This window comes from Populus alba, chromosome 8, assembly GCF_005239225.2.
Source record: "Populus alba chromosome 8, ASM523922v2, whole genome shotgun sequence".
NCBI lineage: Eukaryota > Viridiplantae > Streptophyta > Magnoliopsida > Malpighiales > Salicaceae > Populus > Populus alba.
Genome location: NC_133291.1, coordinates 4,273,235 through 4,300,043, shown reverse-complemented (window position 1 = coordinate 4,300,043; position 26,809 = coordinate 4,273,235). Strand labels below are relative to the sequence as shown.

Genomic DNA, 26,809 nt, shown 5'->3' with positions numbered 1-26,809 from the left:
TATGCAACTTGGATATTAAAAGGCTAGAAAATATCTTTCAATTGAAAAATGTCTTAATCCAGTAAATATGAGCTCCGATTAATAAAAACCTAAAACAACTTATTGTTTCACTGTGAATGCAAATATAAAATATTATTGATTAGAACAGTGTAATGATTATTATTACTTAGAGATAGTACGATCAGGAGCAGCTTGACCTTTTAATATTTTTTAAGAATGGTAAAATAATTAAATTACTATTTTAGATTAAAAAAAATAAACTAGTATCTAGGGTTTTTTTTTTTTTTATCCTGAATTTTTATTTATAACCAAGCGAGTAATTAATAAGATTAATTGAGAGTTAATTTGATATTTTAATAAATATAAAATATTATTTATAAGCCAAAAATGGCTAGCATGTGGCCTGGCATTTAAACAATAGCTTCCACAGTGATATTCTAATTGTCTTAACAACTCCTCCATCCTTAGAAGATGCATGCGGCCAATAGACTTGTGGTTTGATGCTGGCAACCTTATTTTTCTGTTTCTTTTTTTTTTTTTCATCCTCAATTTTTAGTGTCTAACTTTTTAAATTTTTAAAGCAATCATTCAATTTATTTTCCCATTATATTTGATTATATTCTTTTAATTACAATTTATTTTATTTTAAATAATTTTTAAAATTTAATCCTTTTATAATTTCATCCCATTTCAAGTTTTATTTATTGAAAGATTTGATAATTATTTTTTTAATTGCTATTTTTTTACTTTGATAATTTTTTTAATTTCATTATTCAATATTAAATTAGTTGGAAAATGAGTTTCTTAATTAATTCTAGGTCTAGGATTTCATGAGTTACGAGTTTGGAATATTAACCTAGATCCAAGAGGTTCATCTGATTTTTTTTTTTAAGCTTGTATTTATTGTTTTAGTTTCTTCCTTTAATGTTTTTTTAATTGGATATTGAGTTCCATTATTTAAAAAAAAAAAATTATAGGTTTTTCACCGGTTTTTGAAAATAACTTGGTTCTTTTAAGTCTTTTTAATTTTAATTTTTTTTGCTAAATTTAGCCTTTTCCAAATAAATTTTAGTTTTTTAATTAATTAAATATAAGGAAAAAATGCTCATATCATGATATTTTTTTTTATTTTCTTTTCAGGTTATTGCTCTAATGTCGCATGTGGTTTCTTTTAATATCATCATGCAACCTTTCATGGTAGTGTTAGAACTAGATATGATTAAATTCGGTTCGGTTTGATTTTTATAAAAAAAAGTAATCAAACCGAATTTTTTTTTTAAAAAAACCACAACAGAATCGAAACCGGTTTGAACAGGCCAGTTTCGGTTCGGTTTGGTTTTTTAGGGAAAAAAATTTTCAAACCGGTTTTGCTCGGTTTTTTGGGTTTGGCTTGTTTTTTCCGGGTTTGCTTGGTTTTTTCTGATTTGGCTCGGTTTTTTCAGTTCGATTCGGTTTTAAGTTTATAAAACAGATACCGAACCAAACCGGTCGGTTTTTTCAAAATTTAAATCGGTTAAATCAGTTTTTTTTTACGGTTCAGTTTTTTCTTGATTTTCTTGTTTTTTTACTCACCCTTAGTTAGAACTATTTCGGTGAACTCTTTTTGTTGATAAGACAATGTTTATGGTAGAGATATGATGACTCTTCTACTGGATTTTATTTATTCTCCTTCATAGTATAATATTGACAACTTAGTTTTTTAAGTTAATTACTGTTAATATTTTTTATTTGTTTTATTTATTATCAATATTTTTTAATTATATTATTAAATTAATTAAATTTATTGAGCTCAAATAAGTCAAAGACCTCTGCTTTGTATTCAAATTAGTCCAGGAAATTTTGTTTCCTGTCCCTCCCTCGAATGAATAATCACTCGAATGGTCTTTTGCTATTTTACTCAAAAATATATTGCGATGAATGGATATGTGCTTGGTGCTATCCAAATTCCAGTTTTAGATTCAATTCACCACAAAACAATTATTAAAAACTCAAGGAATTTGTAATTCTCTCTTCATTGAGTAGGCAGCGAACACTCCTTTCATCTTTAAATTTGGAAAAAATTACTCCGTCATTATATGGTTTATTAGTAGTATTGTACTTGCCTATCAATTTTTTTAAAATTTATATTTTATAACATGAACTTTGTTGTTTGCATATTAGTTTATATCATAAATATTATTATGCAGTTAATTTATTTTATAATCATTAATAATATAATCTGTAATTTTTAAAAAGTAAGAAAGCAAGTGCAATTTTAATAAAATTATAAGATGCTAAGAGTAATTTTTTCTTAATTTTTCACTTTTGTTTAAAAAAAATTCAAATTCTGATCCTCAAATAATAAATTTTAATTTTTAAGTACTGTATTTTTTTTTACCCATTTCTAGATGAAATAGGTAGTATGTTTAGGAGTGTGATTGTTTTTTAAAGTGCTTTTCATGCTGAAATGTATTAAAATTATTTTTTTATATTTTTAAAATTATTTTTGAGATCAACGCATCAAAACTATTCAAAATATATAAAAAAATATTTTTTACCAAAAAAAAAATTTTAAATGCAATATAATATTGTTAAAAGTTGTGCAAAAAAGACCCCAAAACTTCAATTACATTGCAATAGCTATATTAATGAAATTAAAATTTTAAAATTGACAATTATTTTTTTAGCTATTTAAAAAATTAATGAATTTAAATTTTACTAAGATAATATATTTTGTGTTTAGACGAAAATGGTGAAACCAAATAAAAAATCTTGTTACTATAAAAAAAGGATGCATGTCTAGCATCATGATAGCTTCTATTTTTTTAAATTATTTTTTATCTAAAAAATATTAAATTAATATTTTTTAAAAAATATTTTGAATTATTTTAACATACTGATATTAAAAATAAATAATAGAAAACATAACTTAAATATATTTTTAATTAAGAAACACTTATAAAAAAACACTATACATCTAATTGCAAAACTCAAACTAACACGAGACAAGTTGCTAGATGAAATTTGGGGGTTAACACGCGTGAACCAAATTAATTTTTTTAAAATATTTTAAATAATTTTAATATACCACAATTAAAAATAAATAAATAAATATTTTAATATATTTTTAATTAAAAACTACTCTTAAAAATATCTGGACCTCCTATTACAAAGCAGATAAACGAGAGAAGTTGCAGAAATATCTCGCCTGTGATTTCTTTTTCGTATATTAATTATTGCTGCACATGGATTGGATCAGAAGAAAGATCGTAACAGGTTCCCAGTTTTGCCACGACAGCAAAAGATCACCTACCTTTTTCTCTTTTATTTATTTATTAAATCATGCACGCATCAGATGGTTTCTTTCAGTTCCCTATCCTTCACCAGATACTCTAAGCATCACGTGCTACCATTTCTTTCCTTTTCAATCAACAGCCAAGTTCTCAAAATAAGAGGTGGGAGAGATAATCTACAGAGGGATCAGGATCATGTTGAACGATGCCGTATTATCATTACTGATTAAACTCAAACAATGGGATCCTGATCCCATTGATAGCAACAAAGTTATGGGTTAGAGATTCTAGTGATTTAAATTCTTTGGTCATCGGCCAACAAAAAAGTGGAAAAAAAGAGAGGAATTTCTGAGTTGGACATGAAGTTTACAGTGGATTTTCCTCAGATTTTTAGTAGAACTTTCAATTCATCATCTTGTCATTTTTAGTTAGAAATAATTATCGGAGTGGAGTAGTTTTGATGATCGTGTGCCCACTAGGAGATGCATTACCATCATCTGTCTTCGCACAGCATTCATCCATTTAGCCACGAAAAATAAGGGCATGCAGCAGTATCAAGAATAGAAAGCTGGGCTTGCAACGAGTAATCATCACCTTCTAAACTTCGTAAATCAGGGAAACAAGGACTTGTATTAATAGGGTGTTAGGAATTGAATTTCATCATGTTTTTTATTATGATAAAAGAAAATTCTGGCCAAATTCATGTTTTTAATTAGGAATTTAAATTTCACCATTTAAATAAAAGAAAGATTTATAGCATATCATGTAGCCAAATTCAAATGGTATAACATCTTATGCAGAAGTTCTGCCTACATTGATCACATTTAAGTTTTTGGTTGATTGTTTTGGGCTCACAGAGAAATAGATGTACAGTTGAGCAGGGATCATTTTTATAAACCACGGAATTAAAGATGAAATGTATCGCATCAACTCAATTACCATGGCAGCAAATAGTCAGTTTCCGTCTAATTGCGACTGCAGTTGCATCAACACCCCAAACAGCCTCACCCCTGCCCCCAACTTCCTCTAGGGCTAAATATCAAGCTAAAATTATCAGGAGGAAAACGAAACTGGAGAGTGAAGTATCATAGTACCAGGACGTGCTTTGTTAGAAATGGACACCTATTCAGCTGGTTTTCTCTTCCTCCCAAGAATTGAAGCTCTCTGCAATCTGGGGCCACCCATCCGCCACTTCTTAAAGGCTGCCATGGATGATTGAGCTGCTTCATACACTAAACATGCAGAGAAATAAATTACTGTCCTTGCAACATAAATGTGCGGCATGAAAGCAGAAAATATACGCTCAAAAGTAAAAGAATCTCACTATAACTTTCTTCTTTAGTTAGGAGCGTCAGGAACTTGGAAGCCGCTGCAAATCCTGTGGTGTGTGCCTTGTGTAGGACTTCCTTATACCGGATTCGAAATGCATATGCAAGCAACAATCCGATGGATTTATCACACCTAAGCATCATTATGAATAACCAAATAAGTCCTCGTAAATTAAAGGTAAAAAGCTTGATGACCACCAGCTTGTAAGCCAAACGAAAGATTGCTGGTGTACATTTAAATTTACTGTCAATAGGTATGACCGACATTCGACCACCACTTGTCAATTGTGCACTTTTGCCTTCACCAGGACATCAACGCACAATCTCTCATTGTATAAGACAAATCATAGCAAATATGCCAAAGTAAATTTGGATGTATTATTGCCAAGCACAGCCTTCACAACATGTAAACTCAACCTCAGTACAGTGCATGTCTAAAGCCTTGGGGTTTGACCACAAGGTAAAAAGGCCCATGAACAATATTGATTGTCAAGCATTTGACCCCATTCACAACATATAACTTCTCAAAGCTAAACAGAAATCAGAATGCATAGAGTGAAGTAATTCATCTTGACAGTTTACTTCTCCCATTTGTTTCCTTTCTATTGCAAGGATCTCGATAAGGGCCTTCAGTTGATCCCTGGACTTGAGAATGAAAACAGATAGTTTTTGCTTCTAGACTTCAGGTACACTGAAGTCTACCAACAAATGAAACCTAGATAAAACTAAGCAACCTGGAATCACTAACAGAAAACTTGTCTCGGTCTAAAAAGAATGCCACACTCTTATCCAAATAATTTCTTTAAAACAGTCTAATGAAGTGGACAAGGATAGACATTAGTAAATTCATGAATGGCACAGATTGGTAATGAAATGATATTTTCAAGTTACAGTACTGAAGATATCCTAAAATTGAAAGCACTCCATAATCTTCTGGTTGGTTGCTAACTTTATTGCTCTGACATAGGAGAAGCCCGCATTTGATTTTTATATCTAAAAACAATGATCTACTTTTGGATGTCATGATGTGTTAGTTTGTAACTTTGTATCCAACAAATAACTGGATTGTTTTGGAATTGTCAATCTGATTAAACAGACTGAGAAAGTCAAAAGGTTAAGGCATCACTTAGGGAAGGTCATAAAAAAAATATTGAACACATCGAGCTGCATGTTTCCTCCTCCAAATCGAGAAAGCATCACTTCGCAAAAAATGCTTCACAAGCAGGACACCATTTTATGCAGGTACTCTTGCATGGTAGTTCAACAAAAGGCACGAAAAGAAGACATCACAACGGGAATTGTATACACACATGAACAAATGGGCAGGGGAAGGAGACTCACAGTGGAGCTAGCTTGCATCCAAATTCATAAAAGTATGGACAGCGGGATCTCAGGTCCACACAAGCAGCATCTGCCTGAATTTCCAGCCTTGTTCTGGTGAGGAAAAAGAAATACTATCTATAAGATATAAAAACAACTGTACAAGTAAATAGATGTTGGATGACAGCATAGACAAACCATTCTCCATGTACACATATGATGATTTTTTGGGGACTCGACTATTATAACGAGCAATTAATTTAAATAAACCCCTGATAGCGAAACCTAAAATCAGGGATTTCCTAGAGGACTTGAGCAAAGTTTCTATAACTCCATAATGTAAAATAAAAATATTTGCTTTGAGCAAGTAGGGCAATTACTTTTGATTAAAACAGGCAGGAACACCTATCGATACAGCTTGCCTCATATTCAATTCATGAGCAAGCCAGAAAGGTAGCTCTGTCTTTGAACCTTGTTCAACCTGATTTTTAATTAACACGTCAAAAACAAGGTGAATAAATGAAGTAATTTGACTTGTGAAATCTTTCTCCAACGCTATTTTACTTAAAACTTACATGTCCTTTTTCAGTACTTTCATCGATTTTCACTCCATTTATAGCCTTTTGAAACACAACTGGGACAAACTGCAAGACAGTGTGAACACACGATAGAAAAGTGATTATGTTAGGATTATGAGATTTAGGAGTTACAATATAAGGCGAGGATAAAAATTTCACCTCTTCCTCCACGAGAATACTATCGATGTCATAGTAATTTGCCATTGTCTTATGTTATCAATTTTATCGGTCTTCTAGCTTCTCTAGTGCAGAAGCAATTTCACATGTTTACCTCCAGGCTGCAAATAAAACATAATTATATTGTATTTTATAGATTGCAGCCCTATTTACCCATCTCTTTTATAGATTGGATTTTTTCAAAAAATTGTAATAAAATTGATTTATTTTCAACATTCCTAGATCTTGTTTCAATTGTTCTGAATCTGACCAGAAACAAAGCAGCGGGGCAACTGCTAGATTGATGGAGCTTGGAATCTACGCTCTACAAGATTTTACTTATCAAGTCAGTCTTTTATTTTTATTTCTCTAGCTGTTTAGTTTGGTATTATTGACAAGCAGGATTATTTGCTGGTGTTTAAAAAAACATATTTTCTTTCTTTAAAAGGCTACTGACAAGCAGGATTACTCAAAGGATTATTTGCTGGTTTTAAAAAAAGAAAGAAAATTTTTTTTAAAACCAGCAAATAATACTGTTAGGATTTATGACTAAGAACTGTCCCAACTAATCAGGAAAATTTTCTTTATAGTCTTGGTCCCATTTTGAAAAAGGTTCAAGAGATTTTCCAAAGATTTTCAAGAAAATATTCTAAGGAAGCAAACTCAACAAAACAGAATGAGATTTTTTACCTCCTGAAACGAGTCTTCTGGTCATCAATTTTACATGTTCTGCCAACACTACTGTCATTCTTTGTGATACTCAAACAGAACGCTCCCATTCCCAATTTTTTATATGAAATGCATCACAACATATTATGAAATGCATCATCCTTGATCCCTCTCCACCCCAGTCAGTGTCACCACTCTTATATCACAGTGTATTAGTTTAGTTGGTCCCTAGCCAGTGCATGATGGGAAGGGAAAAAATTAAAAGACTGTTCAATAGCTAAAATGCCCAAGATTACAAGTGTACATGGACAAAAGAAGAAAAGGTTTCCTACGAGCAAAAGAATCAAAACAGCAATTCAAGAAATTGAGTTGAAAAACCAAACCGTTAGAGCAATTTCTTGATCCTCTCTTGGAAATCTTATATGCAACTCCCCACTATGACCTCACAGGATAAAAACAAACAGAACAGCTTACGATGGCTGGTGGAGAGGACGCTGTTGTTGTTGTCTGGATCTCAAGGTGGCTGGTCGAGAGGACGCCGTCGGTGGATGAAAAAAGAAAAGAGGAGAGGGCTGCTGGTGGTGGTTGATTGTGGAACGGCTGAGAGAGAGAATAAGAGAGGCTAGGGTAAATGCTGTACGTGTTGGCTAATGCCGCTGATGTGGAGGGCTGGAGGTTGGATTTGGTGCAGTATATACACTTTGTTTTGCTAGTTAGATTGGGGGAGGATGTTTACTTGAAAATGGTCAAAAGTTTTAGCCGTTTTTAGTTTTTACAGCGCATCAATTACTTTTAAGAATCTTAAGAATTAATCATAATATCTGAAAACACATATCTATTGCATCTCAGGGACAACGGAACATTCAATTTTTGCATCGTTTATGCTTCGTGGCTTCTGAGAACTTCCTTGCAGTGGAAGCAGCGCCAGTCCTGTTCTTCAAAACCCAAGTTAATCATAATTTAGTTCTCGTAGTTTATTAAAACAAGTTCGTTAATTTCTTGCAACATTAAAAATTAAATAATTATGGGAGCTTTCTTTTTTTCTTTTTACTGGAAGGGGACGGAAAATGGATAGAAAGGATTAAAAATTAAGTATGTAATTCGTGAAACCACAAGAACTAATTAATTAGTTTTGCTAAACTACAGGTTACAATTGAACTCTTGTAAATTATGGTAGAGCTGATTTTGAAAAAAAAAAAAAAAAATGATCCCATCACCATAGTAGTGGACACCATCCACTTGGGAACAGTCAATTCCAAAAATCAAATCATAAAAAATAACCCGTTTAGAAATACAAGAAATAAGATTCTAACCAGGAATCCTTATTCGCAAGAGGCCTCTTTTCCGCTAGACTGGTGCTCTGGATGCAGAAAAACACTACTTCTCAAAGCAAAGAACTTGTGACATGGAACGTGACAGTAACATCTTACTTTTTCTTGCGAATGAAAAAACGAAAAGAAAAGGCACGATGAAGAGAGATTTAAGATGGAAAAATCATGCTGAAACCATGCATGTAATGATAATCAAGGAACAAATTGGCACCGGAACCACCTGTGATGGGTCCGTCTTGAAACCATACAGTCTATGGGAGAAATGGCATTTGAATATTATTCAAAACAGCACCATCCATGCCATTTTAGAGACTAATGTTACTGCTAAAACCCATGGCTATACAAGGAACAATTCAATTAAAAACGAAGGGAGTTCAGAAACAGTCGACAAGAATGAGTTGCATTATAATTATTCCACTCATAGACTGAAGGGATGCTTGTTTCCTTCAATTTCTAGTTGTAGCTCCGGTATTTGAAAAAGGCATAAAGATAGTTTTGCAACCTAGTCCCAATGAACCTCCCTGTGGAATGTCCACTCGGAGGGATTTAGAGTTTGTTTCCCATCAGCAGCAACAAGATCATATGGTGAATCCTCTGAAAATTCGGTGGGCATGGACTTCCAATGAAGAGATGGAACCCACTCAGCTTCCTTTAGCACCTTCAGAATCTCCTCCACAACTATTTTGCTCCCCTCTGCTGATAAATGAATGCCATCTCTGGAAAAAAGTGAAGGGGGAAACTTTAAAATTGAAAGTTGAAACACGTTACTACCAGTTTAAGTCAACCAAAGACTTTCGATTCACGTTTTTTATGATTGTCGTGGTAAAGGAGAAGACAACCTGACAATCTTAAATCATGACGGTACTTCCCAGTGGAAGCTAACATTAACCAGTAAAAATTGTAGCAAGGAGGAAATATGTAGTGATTTGTGAGCTAAATTAACCAGCACGGCCTGCCTTTCCATATAGGATGAAGGAGAGACCATCTGTTTAGAGATAACAAGGACTGCAGGTTTCGCTCGTATATACCTGACTCCAATATCCAAAAACAGTGCACATCTAGCATCCAAATTCCAAAACCAGGAAGTCTTCTCAAGTTTCAACAGAGTAAAATTCAAGTTAGATGAGTCCATAGAACATATTCTAGGTTGTGCACTAAGAAAGACCAATGCTTAAAAGACTACTAAACCACAAAGGAAAAACCCTTCTCTCTTTTAATTTTAATACATGAACTATGAAGTGTTTGGATTAGGATCAGTTCTATCACTATGACCACCAAATCCACCCAAAAAGACCATTAAAGTAACCCCTTTCAACCTTGAAAACAACATTTAAATTCAAAATCCATTTTGAATCTCAAATCAAGCTCAAAAATTTGATTATTAGTTTTTCAATCTGAAATTTCCAACCTTTAGAACACTGAAATCCAGTGACGGTTGGGTTTAAGACATGAATGAATGAAATCATGTTGATTGAAACTTTCATTTGACAGTGGTCTCACTGCCAAAAGTGATTGGAACCTAACGAAGGGGGTCTTAATTCAAACACACCATGGTCTAGATATTAAAATAAAAAAAAATAAAAAAAAAGAGTGTCAATCAAAACGGTTGATAGTTCAAGGTGGCTCGATAAGTTTTAGCCCTAAGAAGACCATCCGAAACAACAACATAATCTAATCCATCAAAGCTGGCTAATAATATCTTTTCATCATGGGAAAGCAAACACGATGATGGCCTAACTTTTCACGGCAATGCAAAAACTGAAAATGGGGACCGTTTATCTGATTTTTGCATATAGTCCCTGGATTACATATATATATCTGCAGCCCGTGAGTTCCCATAGACAAATGACACTGCAACATACTGCAAACTGTGCAGGCAAGCATTTGGATTTCAACCTGATGTTTTTACACATATCCTAACAATACGAGCAACTATCCTTATAACCACAAAAGTAAACAATCAAGGAGTCTATTATCCAGATTAACAAAAAAAAAAGAGCGAAGTGCGGAAGGTTTGGAATTTTATCTACACAAACAAATACGAGGGTGTTTTTTTTCTAAAATAGTTTGGGAAAAAAAAATGGCACTAGCACTCGTCAAAAATGATATAGAAAAATAACATAGTTTGGTAAAATTCACGTATGGGAATTGTGTCATTAAAATGGTGTTTAGCATTGTGATAGCGGTTGTTTTTCAAAGTATTTTTCACTTAAAAAATACATTAAAATAATAAATTTTTTTTACATCAACATGTTAAAATGATCTAAAAAAGCTATAAAAAAATTAATTTGAAACAAAAAAAATAAATCAAAATTTATGAAAAGCCTAGTTGGTCCATAAAGATAAACAATTTCTAAATGGTTAAAATGGAAGTACACAAATTCCAAGGAAGAAAGAGGAGAGAGAAGAAAAGAGAAAGAGAAAAATCTCAGAGGTACATTGAAGCTTCGATGATGACACCCCCAGTATAGTATCATCAAAAAAATCTTAACAAGATAAATCTAATGACACCAAGAAAGGTCATCAATAACGGTCAGAGGGGGCCACACATGCAGCCCAAAGACGGTGGATGGCTTAATTTCCTTTGAATAGTGTGTGTGGCTCACTTCGATCACCATTGATGATTTTAGGTGTCATCGAGATCTTCTAATGGTACAAAAATATTATTATCGGAGCTCAGTGTGTCTCTAAAATCACTTTTTTTTTTCCTTCCTTTTCTTTTCTCTCATCTTTCTCCTTCTTGAAATTTGTGCCATTTCATTTTAACAATTTTTAAAGAAAACCGCAACTTTTTAAAGTCACCTTTTCCAACTACAACTTTTATCAAATTATGTTATATCCCAATATCTTTTTTAGCCAGGGCTATATGGTAAAAAAAAAAAAAAAAAAGTTATAATTAAAAATAAATCCAAATATGAGAGTAACGGAAACTAAGCCTCATCGATAATTGTGTGCAACGAAAATACCACCACATGTAAGCATTATATAGAAAACGCATACAAGATACATGAGGGAGACCAAACAATACATGAGATTATATACACTTCTGAGCATTGATCTTGTTAGCAGAAGGAAGATGAAGAAAACTTACGTAAAGCAAGCAGTGGTCCAACCATCTCTTTTTTGAAAGGCAGAGAAAAGATCAACAACCTTCACTCCCAATTCCTGGCATAGCTTTATACAAGAATTGGAATATATTTGGCACAACTCATTTGTTCGTACCACTTCACTGAAAATTCCACTGAATTTAGAGAAACAGACGGTTCAGAATTTCTATGATCAGAAACAAAAAAAGAAGGAAAAGAAAATAACGAATCAGAGCACCTTGTGCTTGAACTAACTCTGGTCTCATCAACAGGTGGGCAGCTCATAAAAATGATGCGGGTAGTATCTGAGAGGCTCTGATTTTCAAATATCTAGTGTTAGATGAAGCATCAAACATCATTCTCTGATGAGTTCTTGCAGGGCTAAATTACAAAATATACACAGCAAAAGAATAACTGGACAGAGTACAGCAATCAGGAAATGAATAACAAGCATTTGATCATTTAAAGGTATTCGAGAGCAGCATAAAAACCTCCCAGATTTCATTCCCCTTAAAAAGGAAGTTTACCGCAATATCCATCAAATAAGGAGAAGAATTGCTTTGATCATTCATAATATACATGTGAACCATGATCTAAATATACAGTGAGATCGTATTATTTGAGAACCAGGAGAAAACCTTGAGGTGAACTGCAATCTTTCTCATGTTCTCCATGTATTCGTCAAGGGGTACATGAGGGCCTAGGCCAGATGAGTGAGGCCCCATTGAATCATTACCACCAAAATAAACTATCACCAGAGCTGGTTGCACAGGAGCATCCTACAATACATAAAACCCATATAACAAGCTATTAGCACGATCAATTTCACCAACTTAGAGATGAGATTCCTCAAATAGAGCAATTTTTACGTCTAATCTGGTCCTAAAAGAAATTATTATATCAACGAAAATACCTTGGGAAAAACTTGATCGAGAACCTGGACAGCACGCCGCGAGTTCCATCCGTAGTAGCCTCGCAATAATATGTCTGCCTGCAAACAGAAAAAGATTAGCCTAATCAGAAGATGAAAATGACAACTAATCAGTGCTGAGGTTAATTGGCCAAAAACAGTGAAATAACTATCATGAGGGAAAATCTTCATTTCAATTTATATGTATTAGAAAAGAAACAAATCAAGCAACACTCAAAGAACACGTGAAATATAAAATAAACATATGAAGAAAGAGGAATACTTTGCGAGAGTAGATATCGGAGAGAATGGAGCCCCAACCGCCATGACTGAAGCAGAGTTGGACAATGGATGATCCAAAGAGAACAAATTGCGGTCTACTCGGTCCCACCATTTTGACAAATCCGTTGGTCGTTCTGTTTTTCTTTAAACACAAAACTCTTTGTTCTTCGTGTCTGGCTGTGAAGGTTGAAAATGGCAGTGGCTCTACGCTCCTTTTATGAGCGGAGGAGGTTGATAGAGAAAGGAGTAAAAATCGAAGACTGACGGGTTTTACTAAGCGATCCCATGACCCTCATTAAAGATGGATAGATACACGTCCACTACTTGGTTTCGAACAGACGATAAGAGTCTCCTCTCTTCTTTCATTTCTTCCCTCCACAACTTTTGGAGTCCTACTCAATGGGAATATACAAAATAACCCAACTCAAATATGAAAAAAAACATCATTTAAAAAAAAAAATTTTTTAAGTTATGTTTGATTGAAAATTTATTAAAATAATTATTTTTATATATTTTAAAAAATATTTTTTATATGATTACATTAAAATAATAATAAAATAATTAAAACTAAAAAAATTTAAAAAATATAATTGTATGGCAATGCCAGATATCATCTAAAGCGTTGAATTTTAGATATAACGTAGATAATTAAAATCATTAAAACATGACAAATATCTCCTAATAAATAAAAGAAGGATTGTGTTTTTATTATTCCAGGCTTTCTTATACTGTGAAGTTTAGAACTTGAAATGATACGGCAAAAGGCGAGTTTATAGGTTCCACCTACTCGCGCGAAAATTGGCGAGTAAAGTTCATGCGCGTTTGAAGAAGTAAATGCAAACACCATGCCATTACCCCACCACAGAACCACGCCACCCATTGATGGCTTCCCCATTAATGCAACCTTCCTGCTGCGACCTGGACCATCCATAGCCGCCAGATGATCCTAAACTCTCAAAAGGATCGCTCTCTTTAAAGAAAGACGAGGCGTCTTCCTTCTCAACTGGAATTGTGTAATTATAGCGTGTTTGGTAGTGTGGTAGCGGTTGCTTTTCAAATAGCTTTTCGTGCCGAAAAGCATGCCAATGATATTTTTTATTTTTTAAAAATCCAGCACATCAAAACGATCTGAAAAGTACAAACCGAACTCAATTTTAGCAAAAAAAAAAATTCAAAATTTGACGAAACGCATTTACAAACGCAATTTTAGACTCCCTCCCTGAACGTTAACGTAATAAACCCAAATTTGACGGTCAAATTCGGTGAAACTGATTGAGCCACCAAATTGGTGGGTTTGGCATGGAAGAGAGCTCCATAAACAGGTCAACTATCATGATCATATCCAACCAGCTGCACAGCCCCGCCGAGCCCCACGCCCAGCCACGAGACAAGATTAGACCCTGACAGAGACCGCATGCAATGTGCCATGATTGATAGGATGTAATGTTTGTTGCGCTTCACTTTCTTCGATTGATAGTAGTGGTTGCTGCTTGCTACAGCTCCCACGAACCCAACCACTCCACCAGTCCACCTATATGAGGTTTCCATAGTTTCTGGATGAAAATGACAGTCAAATGGTACAGGACACCACACTGTCACGCAACAGCCCATACCATCATATGATTTTGAGGAGCGTAGCTGACTCAATTGACTATTGCATTTGAAAAACTTTAAGGTTTAGTGCTGTTTGTTATAGTGTTCTAACCATGTTGGGTTTATTTCATTTTAAAAAATATTAGATTGATTTATTTCTAATATTTTATAATTGTTTTAATCAATATTCTATCTATATTCATGTTTACCCTTGAAATTTTTTGAAAACAACTCTCCAATTTATTTTTTATTATTTTTTTTTTATTTGTGATAATTTATAAATTAAATTTTTAATTTCATAATCCTTCAATTCTTTAATTAGATTTAATTTTTATCCTTCTAATTACTATTTATTTTTATTTAAAATAATTTTAGATTTGATTTTTATTTTTTAATTGTTATTACTTCTTTCCAAGAAAATTTGCTTCAACCTTCATTTAATTCTATAATTTTATTTGCTCTTTCCTTTCAATATTTTATTTATTATAATTAGATTTTCTAATTTTTTTTCGTGTTAGTTCCATAATTTTATCATTATACATCTCAATTTTTTTTCTATAAAAATATTTCATCTAAAATGCCACCAATTAAAAATATTTTGACCAAGATGCAACAAATTTTTTACTTCCTTAGTATTTTTATAATTTTTTTAATGTTTTAAAAAGATCTGGCTCGGTAAAAAGACTAGTTTCACTATTATTATGTCCCTCACAACGGACACGAGATTCCCCGTGAAGAAGAAACGTAAAAAATTACATCGACAGCTTACATGTGTTCAAGACAACAATTCAAATGGACAAGATATTCATTTCCAAAATCAGAAGGAAATTAAATTTCATTCGTCCGTGTCTTATAATTTCTCCTTCCCCATTGAGGGGTTTTTCAACACAAATTATCATCCCGGGTTTCTTATTGGATCGAATGATACATCTTTTCCTTCTAACTGTTTAAGAAAAAAATCACGGTATCAATCCGTGCCCAAAGCTCCTTCTGGACAGCGGAGAGAAAGAATATGAAGTCGCTGTGCGGTAAGAATTTGAAAAAAGAAAAGAAACAGGCTCTATGTCCGATGTTTGTATTCATCCCGTCAAAGCTCTCCTTAGATGTAGAAGCCACAGGGCTATCTGCATTCCAAGAAGTCTAACTTCCAACAAGATTTCCTCCAGCAATACATCTAACCTGCTTAGTAAGGATTTTCGCTGCAACTTCTTTGCCTCGACAACTGCCTTGGAGGAAACTTTTCCGATGATGAAAAATGTCTCAACAGAAGATCCTTGCAACTGACCATAATTCATTTTGATTACAAGCAATTCCAAGATTTACTTAACAATAAATTGTAATTAACTTCAACCAGAAGACCGCAATAATAAATGGCAACAATAATGAGGGAGGATAATGCACAATACCAGACAACTATTTACTGATCGTAAACAGTCATTTGTCTTCAGCATCAACAGAATTACTCGTGGCAGCCTCCTTAGAAGCTCTGAGATTTGAGGAAAAAGCTGAGATGCGTACATCTGCAAAGGGTACAAAACTACAAATTGTAAAGCAAGTAATAAATACATGGAAAGCATTCATGTGGACAATGTAACTATAATTTGTCAATGAGAAGCACAATGATACGTCCCAAAGCATATCTGTATTTGTAAGAAGATTGACAGACCTGCCGTTCTGAACGCTCGCTGTCATCGCCTTTTATAACCAAATGATCAATGGATGGGTCAATGATCCTATTCCAGGGCTTCATGGTAAGAATTGCAGCAAACAGTGCATATAGATCCTCTCCGGCACCCAATTTAACACTGTTTTCCTTTATTGCATTAGCATCAGAAAAAATCAATGCCTGTGACAGATTTCATAACATCAGAATACCAGCATTAAGCCATCGACGGTGGAAAGATGCAAGTGAATAATGATGGAAGATGGAAGTAAAAATGCACCTTCCAAAGGGCAGCATAGTTAAACCTAGTTGTGAAATCAAGTTCTTTGTATAGACCATGGTCCAAGAGTACCAACTGTGGTTTTCTCTTGCCTGTACAAATGGGAAACTTGAGACATTAGTGTTTCTGGAAACCAACTAGTTATACATACAAACTGCTATATAAAAGAGAGTATTGCATGGAGAAGGTTCTTTGACGTCCATTACTAGTCGATGGATATGAAAAGCTTTGAAGAGTAGTAGTTTTCAAGAACCATGAGCAGGTAATGCACAAGATATCAAAGGCATCCTCTAATACAAAAGATAACAATCCAACCAACACCAGGACAAAGATCCTTCTCCCCCACCCCTTCCAACAGGATGGAGGGACAGAGATAGTTAAATGGATCTCTCTTCAGCTTATGCACGAGAGCATTTCTTACCAAAAGTAGCCAGAATTTTTACAAGCTTTCTATTCCTTAACACTACCTAGGAAGTATTGATTGAGGGAAATTAAACCATTAACATATTTACAGATTTCCAGAAATATGGTACCTGCTGGCATTTCCTAGAGTTTTACAAGTACTGTGCACTAAAATCCCCTGATTTAGGTTCTCTGTGAGTCAAATAATGCCCACAAACATCTTGAGGATATTAGGTTGACCTTTCCAAGTATATACATGAAACCAGAATTTTCAAAGTGATTGTGAGCAGAAAAGTTTGAGTATCACCCTGTAAAACTTCTATAGTGTTGTTACAATTGACTGAAACAGATGAATGAAGACATTAAATCCAGGATCACTAGCACAAATTTCAAAGGTAAGCAATTATAAATGAATAGCAAATTGGCTAATGAGGTTGATTTCCAGTAGTATTATAATGGTTCATCAGTTACAGTGCTCTTCTTGTGTAAAAATAAAATAGGTGCTATGCCTACTAGGACTAATGAAAGTGGACCTGGAAACACAGAGAGGATATGCATAATCATGAGCATTAAAGAAAAACAAATGATAATAACAAAATGGAAAATAAACTAACACTAACTGCTTCCTGATTACTGATGAAACTACTTAAGCAGCTGACCAGCCAATGAAATTTTACAGAAATGGTCAAAGACAATCTCAGCAAAAAGAAGCCTGACCTAGAATGGTCCTTTTACCAGATGGCAAAGGGCGAACAATCAAGTTAGCAGCATGTGGGTCACAATGCACAAATCCATGTCTGAACATCATCTCTGCAAAAACTCGACTAACCTGCAAAAGAAAAGTTTATACCGTCTTAATGTCACCCCAAGGAAACTAAATCTTCAAACTTCACAACTCAAATATCGACTGTTTTCCTTCTCAGTAAACATGTGTTAGTCATTGGAAATTGAACCCAATGGTTCAATGATAATAGACTGCCTTCAAACAAGCTCACGAGATGAAGTCAGTTTATTACAACACATCTCCTTCAGCCAAAATGGATGAACCATATCTTTTTTAAAAAAAGCTTAGTAGATGAAAATGGTAAAACAATTGGCTGCCAAGCAAGAAAATGAGATTTCAAGTTTCAAGGGTGGCCAGTTCATGCAAAACAATGAATGTTTTAACCAGGGCCAGGCCACTCTTCCCGAGACCTACTTTCAAGCCATAGCTTAATTTTAAGAATGTTGGAGATGGAAATTTCTCAATCATGTTGACTTCTAAACCAATAAAACAAGCCTGCAATATCAAGGCTATGAGCTTACTAATGTTGCAACTTCATTAGGCTGAATCCCAAGTTTCTGTATGGTCTTCACATCGTTCACGTGTGCACCATCCATAAATTCCATGGTCAATAACTTTGAAGTACTTAAATTCCAATGCACCTTTGGAGCATAAACATATTCTGCAATATGGGGAGATAGCTTCCGGAAATTCTCCAAACATTTCTCGCTATTCTTGGCCTCAACCAAAAAATCCAATTCCTGAAGACCATGTGAAAAAATAAAAATAAATAAAAAAATCACGGTCAATTTTAATAAGAGTGCATCTATATCAAGTCACAGACATGTTTCAAGGCTACAACAAAAACTATGTATTAGGCATCAAATAATGTTAAAGAAATGTATTAAAGCTACAAGAAAAACTACGGATTAGGCATCAATTAATGTTGAAGACATGCATTAAGGCTACAGGAAAATATATTTATTAGGCATCAATTAATGTTTGGTAACAGTGTTTTGAAAACCAACCCTGTCATTGAACAAAAATAAATAAAAAACAAATGTCAGGGTTAAAGGTTCAACAAGGTTTAATTAAAGGGTTAACCTGCTGACATCAACATGTCATAATAATTAGGGTTGATCTACATAGAATCTTTAATCAAAACTTACTTTTAGTTGAACATTAAATTATTAGTCCTAAATTTGCATGATCTTTGGTACTTATAACTACTAATTTGCATATACTATGATTGGATACCTACAACAGACTGGGCAGTTCACTTCCAGTAAAGGAAAAGGACAGTAACTTATTATTGTTAGCAAAATAGCACTTTGTGCTAAAGTGTGCAACCGATACATTCGTCAGACTTGAATAGCAACAATGGCAGTAGCTTAACAGAAAAGAGGGACATTTACAAATGCTTTGACTTAATTTGAAGCAGAAAGTTTTATCTTTCCTCTTGTGACCGCAAGAACATAAGAAGCCAACTGAGCAAATAAAAACCAGCAAGTTGCAATCACTATGATCAGGCCAACCAGGTTTATTTTAAAGAATGATTCGACAAGTACTTTACATTGCTTTTGCAAATTTCAGAATGACTTTGTGCGTGTAAAAAATACTTGAGAATACAAAAATTTTCAGAAACTTGCCTTGGGTAAACTTTCACGAATCTCATCAATCAACCATCTGCACATGTAATTCAAGGAAATCTCAATTAAAAATAGCTCTTCAAGACCATGAAAAACCACTTATAAACAGATAGGAGAAAGGAATATTTGCACATTTAGAAAAGAAAAAAATGTGCATCTCACATAAAACCAAAATCCAAGTGCACATGGTTGCATATCGTGCATGATTAGTATGCCGGATATCCATAAAGTGAACAACTTATCATGAAATACAAGAACAGGTAAACATCCCATAGGATGGAACCATCCATGATGCTACCTGTAATCAAAAGATGGAAAAACACCATGTAGGGTATTCACAATCACTTCCACAGTGGCACGATCTGCAGTGGCAGTATCTGTCATGTGAGTGTGTTGAACCTGAATATCCATAAAACAAAATGGAGGTTAAAGGCGAACCCTAGAAATCATTTCCTAAACGTTTACTTGAAAACTTAATTCCACCAAAAAAATACAAAACTTATTTTCAATTAAAGGGGCAACAATGGAGACCTTCACAGCCACTTTTTGGCCATCAAGTGTTCGAGCTACATGAACTTGTGCAAGGGAAGCACTTGCTATTGGAACAGGATCAAATTCTTCAAAAATCTGCATATAAGAGGCCTTTATTCAGGACATACTGTTCCAAGTCTCCATCCTAAAATAAATCAACGTTATGATACATACTTTATCCGGTGTCTCTCCAAGCTCTTTCTTGAAAACCTCACACACTTGGTCATACGAAGAAACTGGACATTTGTTCAGCATTGACTCCCTCATTGTCTGAACATACTCCTCGGGAACTAGATATTCCTGTTTGCACAACAAATTATCAACTAATAATACTCGCAACTGATTAATCACTCAACGGACAAATAACCCATCTAGCACATTAACTTGACAGAGCAGATATTCTGTATAATTTCATGCATATGCTAAAGGAAGCAGATCGAAAGCATACCAGCTGACCAAGGTGTTGCCCAAGCTTAATATAAATTCCTCCATTTTTAAAACAAAGTTCTTGAAGTTTCCGTGCAGACCTTAAGTGAACTTCATGTTTAACTTTCGCCTTCACAACACTTCCTTCCGACAACCCCCACAGCGAGTATTCATAATCTATCGACAAAGCAGAAAACAAACACCATCGTCGTTATAAATTCATCTCAACAATTCTCGATATTCATCGATCACAAATTTAAAAAAATCCAAGGTTATCTAAGAAAATGCTATTGTATACACCGCATAGAATATTTAAAATTATAAATTATCACCTATCATAAATATAATAATTCTAGCGCTAAGTGCAGAATCTAAGCCAAAATTGAATTTAACGATGGAATCGTATCTCTGTGAATTGGTGATGAAAAAAAGAGAGAATTTAGAAGTTCTGAAGATATGTACCGAAGGCAATAGAGGCGGCAGTGACAGTGTTGCGATACAGGCGGACAGGGACGGCGGTGCAGAGCTTTAAAGCGGTCGCTGGATCCTCGGAAGTGGCCACGGTGGCTGTGGCACCCCCAGTTAGAAGCGCAGTGGCTGCCACCGCGAGCTTCCCTCGGGTGCGCCACAAGGATCGCGTTGCCATACTCCCTTGTGTTTTCGTAAGTTTGGGAGAAAACGTGATGTATACAAATAGAACACACGGTCCCGGCAACCAAGCGCAAACAACTCTCGATGGTCCATGTACCCATAAATTAAAAGACCTATGGAAGTTGAGAGCTTGAAACAAATCCACCCTTTTGGTCAAAACAGGACGTTAAACGTGGACTAGCAATTTCGGAAAATATCATCCTTCAATTTTATTTCCCCATTAAAAAATTGGACAAGGATAGATCGCAAGACCTTGTAATAAAACCATCGATTATCTTTTTTAATAAAACATTTTATGTCAATGCTCATGGAGTGCTTTTTTTCTTTTCTTTTTTAATTGATCTAATCTTAATTTTTTTAATTTTAAAATATTTTTCTCGCACTCACGCGCAAAAAAAGTGCGAAATCCTAGATAGAATTCTACAAATAACTAGATGAGTCGATTTAAAAGCTAAAATATAATTGAAGAAAGCCAACCTCAAAATTTTTTATTGAAAACTAATCAGAGAGACGGGGCACTTCTTAGCCCAATAAACAAATCACTGCATGTTCTAGAAAATAGAAAACCGTATAATTAGAATATAAATATATATATATACACACACACACACTCACTATTTTTTTAATAGTTTTTCATCGGAGTTCCATGGTAATAAAAACAAGGCATCTGTTCAGAAATAAAATTAAAGGACGCAAAACTGGCATTCAGCAATTAATGGCCTGTTTAATAATATGTCAGAAATTATTTTTTAAAAGTATTTTTTTAGAAATAATATTTTATTATTTTTTTAAAAAATTATTTTTAATATTAAGACGTTAAAAAAATAAAAAACACAAAAAAACTTAAAACACAATCCAACCACATTCTCATGTAGCAAAATTAGATTGATTTGTTCACTTTCAGTTTTCATTTTGAAGAACCTTCTCCAGGCAGTGAAGGTTTGTGAAAACACGCAACTGCTATTGAAAAACCCTTATTCTATAACCCAGGTATAGCTAAATTCTGCATAAATTTATCTGACGGTTCGACCGTCATTTATCATATTAAAAACAATATTACAAGTTCGACTACAATATAACTGCTTGCAGTCAGCCAAACGACTTCGGTTAACAAAAAAAATTGGATTAACGACAAACTATGATGTCAGGTAATTCCTCAGATTCGCCAACTACCTATAAATCTGCTATCTTTCTAATTACAAACCAAACCAATACTAACACAGAAAACTACCAGATTGATTTAATGTTGTTCTGTCTTTGCCAGCATTTTGGATAAATCAATCAGCAAAACAGATCACCGAAAATCCGAAGGGATGTATCAGCAGAGACTGGCCCTCTTTCTTGCATCCAAGGCTGGATTATTGTCCACGACAGCATATTCAACGATTGCGCTGCTAGGCCAGTTAATAATGATAAAAACCCTCGAGTGTTCTGCCTGCAAGGACCAACAATGTTTCTGTTCCGTTCCTGGTTAACTCTCGGTGTTGGTTTGACAAGCACTTGCCTGGTGATCTATAACATTAGTTAACAGAATTCCATATGAGTCACAAAAAAGAATCATAGTTGATTTTGAAAAGATAAATGGCAATCACGATTCTTCAAAATGTTTAAAGATGTCAAGGACAAGATTGTTACGATTTAAGAAAACCTTACCAAAGAGGAGACGAACTTGAATAAACTAAATTAATGCAAATCCTAAACTAAAGTTGCGAGGAGATAGAGTTCAAGTGCAAAATGTGTTTGCCACTGACCATGTTAGAATGGTCACATTGTGGAGCACGTAATGACTGAATGGCGATACGACCCATGCAAGAAACGCTTCCATCATTTCTGGAGATAATAACCAACAAACAGTAATAATAATACATGAAAAACTAGAACAATAGATAAATCAAAAGGAAACCCAAAACAGAGAGTCAAAATTCAATTTTATAGTGGTCCACATGCTACTATATCAAACAAGCCTCAAAACAGGAAAAAGCTTGAGAAGCTTTCCGATCTCTTCTTGAGTGAATAAGCAATGAAATATAACAAATAAACGAAGAAATGTGAAATTATTTAGCATGCTAAAGGTATTTCTTGAAACACGCACTTAAGCACAAGCACATTTGATCATTTTCCAATTCTAGTTGCCAAAGAAAATGCAAGAGGAAGTGTATTGACAAATGAAGAAACACCAAACAGAGATTGCAGCATGCTAAACTATTTCTTAAAGCACACTCACCCAGACACCTAGATGCACGTGCTTATATCTGCATGCAAGCTTTATAATGTCCCCACTCAAGATGGTCAAGCTATCAAGATATCTTGCAGACCTTGTCCAGATGTTTAACTTTTTGGTAAAATCCAAAATGTTTTTTCCAATGGTTTCCGCAAGTCAAAATCATTACAAAAATCTTGCTTACTATCTGCAATATAACAACGTATGGATGCCAGACTTATTCCCTATCATTCCCACCACTGAGTAGACATGTTCTTACTAAAAGACTCTTAAACAGAAGCTAAATGCAAATCAGATTCAATACCTCACCTGTTGAGGTCAATAATTCCATGACCATTTGTACATGGATCCCTTATTGGACCAGATTGGCAAGGACACAACAAATTTAGAACTTTTTTTTTATTTAAGAAGTCGTATTTTGCTCTTAAACCTGACCTAAACATTCAATTTCTCCATTATTGTCTCATAATCAACTCTTTTGAATCCCTAAAAGTCTAAGAGAAACTTAAAATGTATGCGTATGGTAACTCTTCTTTTCTTTTCAAGCATAAATGCTTAAATTGTTAATAACAAAACATAATAGTGTCCTTGTCATCAAAGCAAGGAAGTGCAGTCTTGGTGAACTTACACTCAGAAAACAGTTTTATCCTGTACAGACTTGCTAGAAAATAATTCATTGTGAACTTTGGACAATTTAACTCTTGACATCACTTTTAAGCAAAGATGCAAGGCATAATTAGTGTATTAAGCCCTACAAATAAAATGATTAAAAAAAAAGGCTTACCTCCATGACCATCGATACTTTGCTGATTTTCAACAAAATATTTTTTATATTGCCAAGCAATTCTCAGTCCCTTCTCCTGCAATTAATTAGATACACAATTCAAACGCATTTTATACCTAAGAAAGAAAAAATCAAACAAACACAAGAAAAGAACATCATAGCAGAAGTCAGTGTGGAAAAGAGAAGCACCTGTTCTGTATCATGATGGTGGGACTTATCACAGCATCTTCTTACTGTGTGCCTTCAACGCTTCACCTCGACTTGGCTCTCTAGACGTGGCAAGTTCCTTGTATACAAATAGGCTTTTTTGAAGCAAGGCCCGTCTTAAAATTATTATTGAAACATAGGCCTTGTTGGTAGAGTGGGCTTTTACGAGATGGGTTATGAAACCCATGTTGTAGGGTTTGAAGATATTTTTGAGCCAGTTCCAAGACAGATTTTAAGACAAGAATTTTGGGTACGGACTAGATTCCATTTCTTTTCTCTTTGCAAAAAAAGAAAAAGAAAAGGAAAAACATTTACCAGATTACAGGAACCGTGTGATCGAGGCTCACAGTCTGGCAGATGAATTCATTCGGTGTATTTGTTCGGATTTGGCTTTATTCCTTTCAGAAATGCAATTCCCATTAGTTTTCATGAGTGGGAGCATGTCAATGACTTGATAATTCTAGTGCTGCGCTCCTCGTAGATATCCAATGTTCTTTAGAAAATAATCAGTTCCTTGCATCTACACAAGCTCTGTGTTGGTAAAACCACATGGCATCCTATGTAGGGCATACCATAAAAGTATGGTTCTCTTCATGACATGCCATCACCAATGTATTTTATTTAATGATATCTTGTTTGGAAATGTAATCATGGTTATTTTTTAAATTATTTTTTATATCAAATACATCAAAATAATATTTTTTTATTTTTTAAAATCAGTACATCAAAACAATTTAAAATATAAAAAAATAATTAATTTGTTTTTAAACATTTGACTCAGTAAACAGCTAATGATGTAGGAATCTCTGGAAGAGCTAATTAGCTTCTCTGTTTTTTTTCCTTGCAATTTCTAGAAGAGCTAGTTAGCGGCCTGCCGTGGCAAAACCATCGTATTTAAGTATCCCGATTTCTCCGCGTGTAATTCGCGTGGGTACCCTAAGATGTAGTTAGGGGTGACGGTCTTTTTTCTCTCTCCTGTAGTTCGATGAAGGGGAGATTGGATTACTATTGTTATTTATAATATATGCGAGTGAAGTGGTTTTTTTTCATATCTTTTAATCTTTATTATTTTATAAAATTTAATTATTTATTTTTTTCAAAATTATTATTTTTAACTAGATGAAAAAAAAATATAAAAAAAATTAAGTTCAATGAAAAATAAAAAAGACAACATATATATAACTCATAAACATAAGACTACTTTAATAAATCCATAAACCACGCTAATCTCATATAAAAATAAAATAAAAAAAATAAATTATAAAATTAAATCCTTAACAATCTCAATTTTAAAAGATAAAATTGATAAAAATATATTTGAAAATAAAATCACAATAAAAATTCAAAATAAATAAATAATGGATTATTGTTGTAATTCATAATGCAATGGTTGTTGGGTAAACAATAGTTTCTCCATGTCTTTTAGTTTTTATTACTTTACAAAGTTTAATAACATGATTTTTCTATAAAATTATTTTGTTAACTATATAACAAAAAAAGACTATAAAAAAGTCAAATTTAATTTTAAAAAAAACCTTCATCAAACTCGAACTGGAATAACCAAGACAATCTAAATTATCTTTGACAAACTTACAAACAACACTAATAAAAACAATATAAAAAAAATATCAGCAAAAAAAAAATTTGTTCAAGCAGGAGAAGAAAAATAAAAGGTGCTTTGGCTGTTGTTAATGTAGGAATTTCTAGAAGTGCTAACTAGCTTCTTCATTTTTTTCCTTGCAATTTCTAGAAGAGCTAGGTAGCGTGTCAACCGTGGCAAAACCATCGTATTCAAGTATCCCAATTTCTCCGCGTGGGTACCCAAAGACGTAGGAAGGGGTCACGGTCTCTTTTTTCTCCTGTTGTTTGATGAAGGTAGTTTCTTTTTTCTTTTTTTTTTTTTGGTTTCTGAAAATAAGTCTATCTTTTTTAACCTAGATAGCTTGAAGCTAAGGGTGCTGTCCTAAACTCCAGATTCTTTTCCCTCCCTGGAAGATTCCATACAATTTCTTAACCCGTGACAAATGTGAGATCGCTGGCGTGATATATTTCCTTCCAGTACATGGGTTTCTTATTTTTGCCGTGATGAATAGTTTACTCCGAAGATTCTTTAGGAAGGGAAAGAAAGAAACTTGTACATCATCAAGCTGCCGCTGAAGCCAAAGTCGCAATTTAACAAGTAAACGTCGAGCAACGGTTTCCCTGTGTGTTTAATTTTTTTTATAAGAAAAAAGATTTGGAAAAACAGTACGTGTTGAGAAAAATAATTGGATAATAATATATTTAATAGGTTGTGTTGTGTTCTACAATATTATAAACACATGGTTTATAATGTTTTCAATAGCACAATTTAATAGATTTTGTTAAGTTTAATCTTAAATTTCAAACAATATTTATCCTCTACAAATCAAAATAACTGATTTATTCGTTTTATTCTAAAAAATAATCCATTTAAATTTCAATAAGATTACTTTACTTATTATATTAATTAATAATTATGATAATTATTAATAAAAATAATTAGTTGTATTCAAATTAAAACTCAATAACATTCCTAAATTAGTTATATATAGTTAATTTGAGTTTTAATATGATTTTTAAACTAGCAGGTTGATTAATAAATTTTTTTAAAAAAAAAAACAAGAAAAAATAAACTCTGATAAAAAAATTGATTAATAAATAAATAAATAAATATTAAGAATAATAA

The 26,809-nt window shown here is 33.6% G+C and overlaps 3 protein-coding genes and 1 long non-coding RNA gene across 7 annotated transcripts; all 4 read right to left on the bottom strand.

Annotated features, from left to right (window-relative positions):
* Positions 1-4,005: 4,005 nt before the first annotated feature.
* LOC118055859 (DNA replication complex GINS protein PSF3) lies at positions 4,006-8,061 on the bottom strand. 3 transcript variants are annotated; one of them, XM_035067876.2, is made up of 7 exons: positions 7,798-8,061; positions 6,658-6,776; positions 6,496-6,564; positions 6,301-6,401; positions 5,942-6,034; positions 4,597-4,733; positions 4,006-4,504 (listed from the first exon to the last, which is right to left on the bottom strand). In XM_035067876.2, the coding sequence occupies exons 2-7, from the start codon at positions 6,700-6,702 to the stop codon at positions 4,395-4,397; spliced, it is 555 nt and encodes a 184-aa protein (XP_034923767.1). In that variant the 5' UTR covers positions 6,703-6,776; positions 7,798-8,061; the 3' UTR covers positions 4,006-4,394. The 3 variants fall into 3 exon arrangements, with proteins under 3 accessions (XP_034923767.1, XP_034923766.1, XP_034923768.1); XM_035067875.2 differs by having other exon boundaries at positions 7,707-8,060; XM_035067877.2 differs by lacking the exon at positions 7,798-8,061 and adding an exon at positions 7,345-7,695.
* A 741-nt stretch (positions 8,062-8,802) lies between these two features.
* Positions 8,803-13,326, bottom strand: LOC118055860 (GDSL esterase/lipase CPRD49). The gene is made up of 6 exons (XM_035067879.2): positions 12,934-13,326; positions 12,654-12,731; positions 12,379-12,519; positions 11,979-12,055; positions 11,746-11,895; positions 8,803-9,370 (listed from the first exon to the last, which is right to left on the bottom strand). The coding sequence occupies exons 1-6, from the start codon at positions 13,042-13,044 to the stop codon at positions 9,157-9,159; spliced, it is 771 nt and encodes a 256-aa protein (XP_034923770.1). The 5' UTR covers positions 13,045-13,326; the 3' UTR covers positions 8,803-9,156.
* A 1,973-nt stretch (positions 13,327-15,299) lies between these two features.
* LOC118055862 (putative ABC1 protein At2g40090) lies at positions 15,300-21,023 on the bottom strand. 2 transcript variants are annotated; one of them, XM_073410724.1, is made up of 13 exons: positions 20,840-21,023; positions 20,702-20,809; positions 20,262-20,416; positions 19,988-20,113; positions 19,814-19,909; positions 19,581-19,681; positions 19,283-19,319; positions 18,176-18,394; positions 17,588-17,699; positions 16,469-16,560; positions 16,192-16,371; positions 15,932-16,045; positions 15,300-15,805 (listed from the first exon to the last, which is right to left on the bottom strand). In XM_073410724.1, the coding sequence occupies exons 1-13, from the start codon at positions 20,883-20,885 to the stop codon at positions 15,605-15,607; spliced, it is 1,587 nt and encodes a 528-aa protein (XP_073266825.1). In that variant the 5' UTR covers positions 20,886-21,023; the 3' UTR covers positions 15,300-15,604. The 2 variants fall into 2 exon arrangements, with proteins under 2 accessions (XP_073266825.1, XP_034923771.1); XM_035067880.2 differs by having other exon boundaries at positions 20,702-21,021.
* An 876-nt stretch (positions 21,024-21,899) lies between these two features.
* LOC118055863 (uncharacterized) lies at positions 21,900-24,217 on the bottom strand. Its single transcript, XR_004688717.2, has 4 exons — positions 24,085-24,217; positions 23,896-23,971; positions 22,642-22,720; positions 21,900-22,402 (listed from the first exon to the last, which is right to left on the bottom strand). It is a non-coding gene; the product is annotated as an uncharacterized lncRNA (long non-coding RNA).
* Positions 24,218-26,809: the final 2,592 nt, after the last annotated feature.

Bases quoted from the DNA above. Each gene is read 5' to 3' on its own strand.
- LOC118055859 (XM_035067876.2), bottom strand. From the start codon at position 6,702: ATGGCAAATTACTATGACATCGATAGTATTCTCGTGGAGGAAGAG. The intron at 6,565-6,657 runs GTGAAATTTTTA...ACTGTCTTGCAG, and splicing joins GTATTCTCGTGGAGGAAGAG to TTTGTCCCAGTTGTGTTTCA. The intron at 4,734-5,941 runs GTGAGTCTCCTT...AATGATGCTTAG, and splicing joins GGATGCAAGCTAGCTCCACT to GTGTGATAAATCCATCGGAT.
- LOC118055862 (XM_035067880.2), bottom strand. From the start codon at position 20,885: ATGGCAACGCGATCCTTGTGGCGCACCCGAGGGAAGCTCGCGGTGGCA. The intron at 16,561-17,587 runs GTCAGGCTTCTT...CCATTTGTACAG, and splicing joins TGGTAAAAGGACCATTCTAG to GCAAGAGAAAACCACAGTTG. The intron at 16,372-16,468 runs GTGCATTTTTAC...AATCTGTCACAG, and splicing joins ACTATGCTGCCCTTTGGAAG to GCATTGATTTTTTCTGATGC.
- LOC118055860 (XM_035067879.2), bottom strand. From the start codon at position 13,044: ATGGTGGGACCGAGTAGACCGCAATTTGTTCTCTTTGGATCATCCATT. The intron at 11,896-11,978 runs GTGCTCTGATTC...CTCTAAATTCAG, and splicing joins AGAGTTAGTTCAAGCACAAG to TGGAATTTTCAGTGAAGTGG. The intron at 9,371-11,745 runs GTAAGTTTTCTT...ACTTTTTTCCAG, and splicing joins TGGACCACTGCTTGCTTTAC to AGATGGCATTCATTTATCAG.